This window comes from Zonotrichia leucophrys, chromosome 4, assembly GCF_028769735.1.
Source record: "Zonotrichia leucophrys gambelii isolate GWCS_2022_RI chromosome 4, RI_Zleu_2.0, whole genome shotgun sequence".
NCBI lineage: Eukaryota > Metazoa > Chordata > Aves > Passeriformes > Passerellidae > Zonotrichia > Zonotrichia leucophrys.
The window spans coordinates 1,944,320-1,953,880 of record NC_088173.1 but is presented as its reverse complement, the minus strand read 5'-3'; the positions used below and the strand labels follow the sequence as shown (position 1 = coordinate 1,953,880).

Sequence of the window (9,561 nt, the reverse complement as noted above, 5' to 3'; positions counted from 1 at the left end):
CATAACTAAACCAATCCAAAATATGCCTTCTTTCAGTCCAGCTGTACCATACCCTATGAGAAATACTACACCAGTGTTACTCCCTGACAGTGATATTGATTAACAAGTTCTGTCTCTATGCTGCCAATAAAAAAGTTCTCCGCCATACGGCAGCCAGTGGGCAGCAGTTTATTCAGTGTCAAGCAGCTGCTTTTGCTCTCACTAACTCATCCTGAGAGTATAAACACTGGCTGGTGATATAGATTTAGATGACCGAAGATTTTGGCGTGTTCGAGGTCTTCGCTTAGGAAGTTCCTCTTCCACACCTGCCCAGGTCTGGGGCTTGCGAGCGGGACGGGCTGCTCTGCCCCGGTGCGGAGCCATCCCCTCACACACCGCTGCAGACACAACGACCACAGAGAGGATTCCTGGGCCTTTCTTCTCCTGCTGCCCCGGGGCCGGCGGAGCGGGGAGAGCCGAGAGCCCGGGGGTCGCCGCCAGCGGGGAAAGTCCCGCTCGGAGCCGGGAATTCCCGCAGCGGCGCCGGGAGGACGCGGCGCTCCGGGCCTTTCGCAACGCGGAGCCAGCGCCGCCCGCCAGCCCCGAGAGACCCTCGGTGCGCCGGGAGCCCCGCTCCCCCCGGCGCCCTTCCCGCAGCCTCCTGCCCGCGTTCCCCCGCCCCGCCGGGACTTCCCCCGTTCCACCGAGCCTCCCGCTCGCCCCCTGCCTCGCCCCCGGGTTTCTCCCCCCGCCCCCGGTGCCCGGTTCTCCCTCTCGGCCCTGCCGGGGTTCCCCGGGCAGCGCTGCCCCGGGGGCCGCATCCCGCGCGGGCCCCGGGGGAAAGAGCGCCCGGCACGGCCGGGGTTCTCCCCCGAGGGCGGAGCTCGGCCCGGCCCGGCCCCACCCACAGAAAAAAGCGGCGGCACAGGCGGGTCCTGCGAGCCCTTAAAGGGAGCTGCTGCCTCCTCCCCCGGCGGGGAAGGCGGAAGAGCGAAGCCGCTGTCTTGGGTCTGCTGCGCTGCCGAGTTTTATGCACCTGTCTGGGCTCCTGCTCGCCCTGGAGAAGGAACAGAAGGGAGCTACCCCGGCCATGTGCTCGGTAAGCGAGGCCGGCAGCACAGACCCCCTGGTGACCCGTTTCAGGCAGGTGGAGGAGACGCTGGAGAAGCTGCACCGGGAGAACAGGAGCTTGAAGAATAAAGTGCCTCGGTACAACGCGCTCTGCACCTTGTACCACGAGTCCGCGCAGCAGCTGAAGCACCTCCAGCTGCAGCTGGCGGCCAAGGAGGCGACGATCCGGGAGCTGCGGGGCAGCCTGGCCCGGCAGCGGCAGCCTGGCCCGGCGGCGGGCGGGGATGCGGCGGCGGGCGCGGAGCCGGCCCGCTCGCTGGTGGAGAGCCTGCTGGAGCAGCTGGAGCAGGCCCGCGACAGCGAGCGGCTCTCGGCGCGGAGAGCGGAGACGCTGAGCCAGGTACAGCCGCGGGCGCGCAGAGGGAGCGCAGCCTCAGCAGCGCCTTGCCTTCCCTCGGGAGCGGTGCAGCCTCAGCAGCGCCTTGCCTTCCCTCGGGAGCGGTGCAGCATCAGCAGCGCCTTGCCTTCCCTCGGGAGCGGTGCAGCCTCAGCAGCGCCTTGCCTTCCCTCGGGAGCGGTGCAGCATCAGCAGCGCCTTGCCTTCCCTCGGGAGCGGTGCAGCATCAGCAGCGCCTTTCCCTCCCTCGGGAGCGCGGTGCGGGCGGAGAGTGCGGGCGTTCTGCCCCCGCAGCGCTCCTGGTGCGGCGCTGGCAGCGAGGGCTGGAGCCCCTTCGAGCGATGCCCGCTCCATCGCCGGGTGCCCGAAGCAACTCGCCCGTTTGTGTCCAAAGGTGGCGCCCCCTGCGTTCACTTCAAAAAGGCAAAACGATAAAATCCTAAACCAAAAACTTAGCAGGGCACTATAGATCTTCATGCAACTGTTTTCATAAGGAGAAAGAAAATTAGTAAAAACCTCCCTGAATTTATTAGATAATCAGCTGATGCCACGAATTTTTCTATTACACTGTTTTGTTTGAAGTGCTCTTAAAAATGGATTTTTGTATTGACAGTGAGGTAGGACGTTCATATTTGAAGAAGTAACTGAGAAGTCGGGAGAGATAGATTAGGGAAATCAGTATCTTTCTTGAAAGAAAAAAACCTGAAAACTGCATCCCTCCCCATCCAGCACAAGGGCTGTTTTGGTTATTGTCATTAAGAGTTTCCCAGGTTCAGTCTGAAATTCTCAAAGATTTTTACAGCATTTATTTCTAGATGAAGCTGCATGAAGTAATTTCCAAACTGAGCAGCAGTAGTTAAAACTGAAACAACTGTTTTTGTCATAAGTAATCTCTTGACCTAATGCTTATACAAAACATTTTCCATATATGACACTCACCTAAAATACATATTAAAAAGTTAATGTTTGGAAATTTGTTATAAGAGATGATCTCACTGACACTTTGCAGACAGATGACAAACCTATGGTATCTGAACATATTTGAAAGGCTGGTGCTGAATATCTTTAAAGGGGAAGTTTAGCATTCATCATGAAGCTAAAGAATGTAAATGTCAGTAATAAGAACAAGTGCTGTTTATCTATGTCAGATGTTAATGTTTATTTCTTGAAAGAATACAATGCTAGGCCCAGTCAGATCACTGAAATAATTGGCACTAAATAATAACCAAATAAAAAGGACACTTTTGTGAAGCCAGAGGCCAGTGTTCTGGCAAAGAGTGTTCCCAGTGATTTACAGCTCTATTAGCACTCCTGAGAACTGGAGTGGTAGAGCTGGGATAGGAGCTGTCTATTGGTCTGCACTGGCATCCAGAGATCCTTGATTCTGGAGGAGCAGTGCTGCAGACGTTTCTAGTGCCTGCATCTTGAGGGTGTGTAAAAACCACCCTGTTTGTTTACAAAGCCAGAACCAGTGCCTTTCAGTGCATGGAACTACAGGTGGTTTGCAAACCTCTTCCTTCCCAAAACACCTGCAGAGACGTGACTGCAGTGTGGATGATCCCACAGAGCTCCCAACAGGACAAGGAGATGCAGAAACAAGTACACAGTTGTTTTCTAGGGGTGTGTCAGACCCCCCTTGTGTATCTGGGAGTCAGCTGTGCCCAAACTAGAGCCACTGCTGCCACATGGATTTTATTTTCTGCTTGTTTATCCTTACCTTACCATTCCCATCCTTTCCTAGGTGGGAAAGTTGCTCTGTTTTGTCCTTGTGACAGTGCCAGGCAGTGAATACACCTCACTGGATTTGATGACTTAACAGTTCCTTCTTTCTTTTGAGGAAAATCTCTATTATATGGTAGTTTAGTGTATGAGACCTGTAAGTATTTTTCAGTCTCCACAGTTATTAATCTTAAATTAGTTTGTTTCTTGTTTTTGTTGCTGCTGTATAGTCATAAAATCTTCCTGAGTTTTTGCTGCTTGTTCCTCCATTCTACTGATTAGAAAGTGTTTGCATGGCTGCCTGAGCAGTTCTTGATTGATTGATCCAAGAGTTCCAAGGTCTTGTGAACATACAGAAATGAAATGGATTTGATCTACTTTTTAAGTACTTTGCAATGAGTGCAGGAGCAATAAGGAATTACTGCAATATTGAAGTCTAAGATGTATTTTGGCTTTTGACTTTATTTTGCTTTTAAGTAACTTCCCCTCCCCCCTCTGTTTAGGAAGTGCAGAAGTTGAATCAGCAGCTAGAGGAGAAAAATGGAGAGATACAGCAGATGATAAATCAGCCTCCATATGAAAAGGAGAGAGAAATCTTACGACTGCAGAAGACTCTGGCAGAGAGGGAGAAGGCTCAGGCCACCAGTGATGTTTTGTGCCGTTCACTCACTGATGAAACTCACCAGCTTCAACGCAAATTAGCGTCCACAGCAGAAATGTGCCAACATCTGGCAAAATGTCTAGAAGAGAAGCAAAGAAAAGAGAAGGGGAATTCAGATGACCAGATACCTACAGAAAGATCTAATCAGGTATTCTTAACAGCTACTGTGTGGGTCTTTGAAGTCTTATTAGCTTCCGAGATGTTAATTACAGTATGATAGCTGTAACAGGGGAATGGTGAGAACGGCCCTTTAAATAATTTCATGTAGGGTGTTAAGACTGCCATGGCAATGGTAAATAATTCCGTGTATCTGAAATTCAGGATAGAAGCAGTTGTCTACCATTTCACTATTGTCCATCTCATCATCAGAGGCTTTTTTTGGAGAGGAGAAGAATTTGAGAGGTTTTGTCCAACCTCAGCAATTCCATGATCACAGTTCTTCCCTCAATACACAGGAGACAGTACCTACCTTATACCACTCCTGCTTCTGTGCAGCGCTAGATGGTGCTGTGATTTTGAAGCTTATCTCTCCTGATTGCTTGTTTAAGTATCAAAATCACAGAAAAAAGTAGAGATATTTCAAAGTAGTTTTTATATTAAGAACTCTGTAACATGTGGTCTTCTCGGATCAGGATTTGGCTTTGCACATGCAGTATAGCCCTAAAGAAAGTTGGTTAGTGGAATATGAGTCAAGGTGTCCTACCTTTTTTTTTTGCTCTGGGATTCCCCCTGGCCTCTGAGTGCAGGGCAATGCTTCTCTTCATGTTTAAAAAAAAATGGAATGTTTTAAAAAAAAGCTTCATAACAGGACAGTGTCAGAAGTGCTACTGCAGGGCACAAAGAAACACCTGGATTTTGGTATACTATGCTAATGGCTGTTGAGGCTTCAGTAAAAGTTCTCAGTGTGGGGTAAGGGTAGATCATTGTTCTGTTGTTGCAGAAGTCCTGACGGCTGAGAGTCATTTATTAAACATTCATTAAAATGAGGTAATTCATTAAAAAACCATAAGGAAATAACAGCAGTGCTGCCTCTAGTAACAGATCAGAGCAGTGAGTAGGGTGCTACAGACAGTTCTCACAAAAATGAATAATTCTGACTTAGGCTGTTAGTGCTACACTGTGGTAATGCTGTTTTCCACATGAGCACTCATCTGTGCTGTTGTGATGATATCTATACATACTCATGTCTGCTTTGTCAAACATCCCAGAAGTGCTTCCAAAGAAAACTTACATTAAAGTTACCTGTAAGAAATAGGGGTTGAGTAGGTAGAAGAAAAAATGACTTTTTAAGGGACTTGAAGCATTTGGCTTTATCATATTTAACATGTAATTGATAGACAGGAAGCTTGATTGACTTTGATATATGCAATAAAAGCTAACCTTGTACAGTGGGGACTTCCCTGTTGAAGAGGAGAAATTTCAGATGCCATTACTAGCTGATTCTAGGGAATTTTACACAAAAGTGTTCTATATTACTCACGTACACCGGGGTTTTTTTAAGCAGATGTCACAACTGTAAAAAAGAGGTATCATTTTAGTCAATTATTTAGCAAGCAGGGTTTTTTCCCCTCAGTAATTTCTTCCTAGTACTGCCCAAAATTGACAGTAATAACAAAGCAAGATGAAGGCATATCTGTGCCTTTGTCATGTGTTCTCCTACTCCAGATAAGTAGTTTTGTGTAAACTCTTAAACACTGTTGTCATGAGGTCTATTTAATAGCAGTACCAAGGTCATAAAAACCTAGATGTATGTCATTACATATCCCATAAAAAAAAAAAGATTACTTCCAGTTAACAGCACAGCCAAACAGCATCTGAGATTTTTATGTTAAAGTAACACCTAACTTTATCTGAAAATTACAGCTTTTAGACAATGAAACTTCACTTCAGTCTCTAATCTGCAACTTACAAGAGGAAAACAGGATGTTAAAACAAAAAGTAGCTCACGTGAGTACTTTCATTTTGTTATAGATTAATATTTGCTAAGTATTTTGTATTAGAGTAAATTTGGAATAGATAAATCTGGTTAATCTAATTACATGGCAATAACAAAGCAAGACAGCTTTTCTTAGTCCTTTCAACATGGCACATAGTTTTGGTTCCCTTAGTTAAGAATAACTTATTACATAATTTCTAACACACTGGATTTTTATTGTTAAAAAATACAGTGCAGAGCAGAAGAAAATTTTCATGTTCCTTCTGTGGATCAGTATTCCATCCCAGAAGAACAGCACTAGACCCTTCCCTTTCCACATTATTTAATATTGTCCCTTTGGAGTGGGAGATGGGAAGGCTGGGAGATTGTGAAGAGTCTGCACAATCATCTCCTGCTCTCCTGTACAGTGACTTACCCTCAGGGGTGGAGTCAGCATGTTGCATTATCCCCTAGAAGATTTTGGTCCTGCAATTCTAGACAGCCTATGAAAGCCTGGAAGTTTGTGTCTCCCTATTCTTCATGTCCTGGATGAACTTTCAGGTGGAAGATTTAAATGCAAAATGGCAGAAGTACGACGCGAGCAGGGACGAGTACGTGAAGCGACTGCACCTGCAGCTGAAGGAGATGAAGTCCCAGCTGGAGCAGCACCACGGAGGAGCTCCAGCACAGAGGAATTCTGACCTGATGCACAAGGAGATCTTCCGGTTAAACAAACTACTGGAAGAGAAAATGAATGAGTGCATAAAAACCAAGAGAGAGCTGGAAGACATGAAGAAGGCTTGTGAAGGAGATCATGAGCGAATACAAATGCTGGAGCAACAGGTCATTGTGTTTCTTTTTCCTACACATGGGAATTCTTAGTTTCTTCCCAGACCACTAAAGTCCAAGGGGTAAAAGGGATATTTTTTTTTGGACATTTGCGTGTCTGTGCACATTTGGCTATACAGATACTTAACACCACAGATTTAAAGGAAACTCACTACTTAAAGAACTCCATGCAGTTCTGCTGGCCTCAACACAGAATATGAAAGATCTGTAAAAGAAATACAAATACCTTTGAAATGCACATACAATAGAGAATACTGATATTCTGGGAATAAGTAATAAAGGAATCAGTCTCAGCTTTCCAATCTAACCTGCCAATGCTCTAATGTATAAAATATTAAAATAAAAATTCTATTCCAGGTCCTGGTTTATAAAGACGATTTCACATCTGAGAGATCAGACAGAGAACGAGCGCAGAGTAAAATACAAGAACTTCAGGCAGAAGTTGCATGTCTGCAACACCAGCTAGCAAGAAGACAGGTAAGTAAAGCAGCATGCTGCTTCTTTAGTTGAAGCATGCCAACAGAATTTGGGACTAAAATATACTTCTAAATATATTTTAAAAATATCTTAGTATTTCTAAAACAGTTTCAGCAGCTATCAAAAACTTTGATTGTTTCATAGTCAGTTCTGGTGGAGATGCTTCCCAGTTCAGATGTAATACCCCTTTTCCAGTCCCTTTTTTCTTCTGCTTTTGGATTAGCATTGGAAAGGGGAATTCTTAGAAGGTACAGGACAGCCATGACTCTTGGCATCTTTAAATTAGCACACTGGTTGTATTCTGTGTTTTCTACAAACCTTCTTTACAACAATATTAATACCACTGCAAAAACTGATTAATAATTTATTTACAAGTCCTCAGATAAATATTTGAGTGGTGTTTCAGATCAAGGTGATAAAATATCACCCGTTAAAAAAAGTATTTTTCTTGCATCTTTTTCAAGAGCTCTTTTTTTGTCTTTCTAGGACTCCAGAGACACAAGCAGTCATTTCAGAGTTCACGCTGGTAACCAAAATCATTTGTTTGTTCAGACAAATGTGGAACACCTACGAGGCAACAGCCCAGGCCAGACAGGGAAGAGAAGAACAAACTCACAGTCTGAACAAGCTTCTCCTCCTGGGGACAATGGAAACTTGGGATCTGAAGGCAGGGCACAGGGTGAACTCAGATGCCCTCACTGCATGAGGTTTTTCAGTGATGAACTTGGTGATGAATTCCTCAAGCACGTTGCTGAATGTTGTCAGTGACCACAGGATGTGAGGGGTGTAAGTCAATCAATCACTACTTTTATAGATGTAAAAGTTGCTCTATACATGTATCTCCTACAGTCCTAAAACAGAGTAATTCAAATGGAGAGCTCTGGGGAATTAGGAGGATGAACAATATCTACCTCTTGATTTTGCCTTCTCTTGGACTGTGTGAAAGGCTTCAAGAGAAAGCAAAGTGTTTTTCTGAAGAACTATTTTTGACAGCTACAAGGAAAGCAAGTATAATGGAGATTCTACTACAGACTAAACTGAAACCTACAGTGGTAGTTTAGCTTCAGAGTGCAGCTTGACTTTATTTGGGTCTAATTCTCTACCACATCTGATGGCTTGTGAGAAAAATTACTGAACTTGAAATTTTCCTCCTCTTCCAAAAAATGTAGGCTGAAGAACAGGAAGGAATATTTTGGCAGAGGATAGGAAAAATCTTACTGTGCTTTATCTGGATTAAAAGCGAAAGTATGTTCTTGACTCTTGAGGCTGAACTTTCAAACATCTCATCTGAAAATCCTTCTGTTTAACTGAAATCAGAAGAAGTGAAGAAAACATAAAAGGGCTGGTTATTGACTAAAACTAGCCTGTCTTTTTTGCACAGAAACAAGGTACAGGGATATTTATATTGTCTGTGCCATAAATATCTGTCTTACAGATTTGTGAATGGATATTTGTGTAATTATTGTCTGTATTCCTATTTGACCTAAGGATTATTTTTATAATAAAAGTGATTCTGCATTTGCTTTACTACAAAAGGGGTCCAAAAATCTCTTTTGGCGTAAGTATTTAAATGTGAAATAGTGAACTATACTAAGGGCTAATTAAATGTCATGGTTTCAGGTATGAGTTATTTCATTACTTTAGTGATAACCAGCTTCTCAGACTATTTTCAAATATGTTGAAAAAAAAAATCACTCCTCATCTCTGAGCGAAAGATTGACATTTCAGAGGTACAGGAACACATTTAACCCCCTTCCCTGCCACACACATGTGACTATGCCAATGCTAACTTAAGATTTCTTCTTATCCTGTCTGCACTTGAGAGAGCTTCAACAAATAGCAGGGGACTGTTTTGTGAAGGAGTATCAGCAATTAATTAAAGTGTACAAATATAAGAGTGCGACAGGTTTTTGCAGCTTAGCTCCAGGTGAAGCTGAAATTGTTTTCTCACTGTGTCAGAGCAAGAGTTAAGGATGGGACAGAAAGTAAAGGCCTAGTGCAACCATGGCACTGCATAATTAAAGAAAACTCACTTTGTGTAACAACTTTTGTCTTCTGCTTTGCTTCGGTCCACATTCCACACTTGAAAAGGAATGTGGATTTTTTTCTGGCTATTTCCTTTTTGGGATCCTGTTGCAGCCCCAAAGGAAGATGATGGTTTATGCCACTCTTATCTTATGTGGGATATTACCAAAAGCAATGCCTGGGCCCTTGCATGCAGCAATGGTTACTTTTAATCAAATCTACAGCTGACTGCAATCCTGTCATTCACTTCCAGCTTGTTCTTCCCAACACAACATGCACAAACAAGCAGAAAGTTTTGGATTTTTTAGTGACCATTTTTTACATTGCCTTTTAAGGTCTTAGAGATCAGATGCAGCCCAGAGAATATAAGCTGAGAAACATGATTAAACTTCCTGTGGCATAAGCTAATCTTACTTTTTTGACAGTTCTCATTAAACAAGCCTGGTTTACAGCTTCAGTGTTTATCAG

The 9,561-nt window shown here is 44.2% G+C and overlaps 1 protein-coding gene across 2 annotated transcripts; it reads left to right on the top strand.

Moving 5' to 3' along the window:
- Positions 1–936: 936 nt before the first annotated feature.
- TNIP2 (TNFAIP3 interacting protein 2) lies at positions 937–8,599 on the top strand. 2 transcript variants are annotated; one of them, XM_064712149.1, is made up of 6 exons: positions 937–1,078; positions 3,670–3,975; positions 5,691–5,774; positions 6,304–6,585; positions 6,949–7,068; positions 7,555–8,598. In XM_064712149.1, the coding sequence occupies exons 1-6, from the start codon at positions 1,010–1,012 to the stop codon at positions 7,834–7,836; spliced, it is 1,143 nt and encodes a 380-aa protein (XP_064568219.1). In that variant the 5' UTR covers positions 937–1,009; the 3' UTR covers positions 7,837–8,598. The 2 variants fall into 2 exon arrangements, with proteins under 2 accessions (XP_064568219.1, XP_064568218.1); XM_064712148.1 differs by having other exon boundaries at positions 946–1,450; positions 7,555–8,599.
- The last annotated feature ends 962 nt before the right edge of the window (positions 8,600–9,561 follow it).

What these genes read in the sequence shown, in the direction of transcription:
- TNIP2 (XM_064712148.1), top strand. Translation starts at nt 1,010, where the DNA reads ATGCACCTGTCTGGGCTCCTGCTCGCCCTGGAGAAGGAACAGAAGGGA. An exon ending in GAGCGGAGACGCTGAGCCAG is followed by an intron (nt 1,451 to 3,669) that starts GTACAGCCGCGG and finishes CCCTCTGTTTAG; the next exon opens with GAAGTGCAGAAGTTGAATCA. An exon ending in TACAAATGCTGGAGCAACAG is followed by an intron (nt 6,586 to 6,948) that starts GTCATTGTGTTT and finishes ATTCTATTCCAG; the next exon opens with GTCCTGGTTTATAAAGACGA.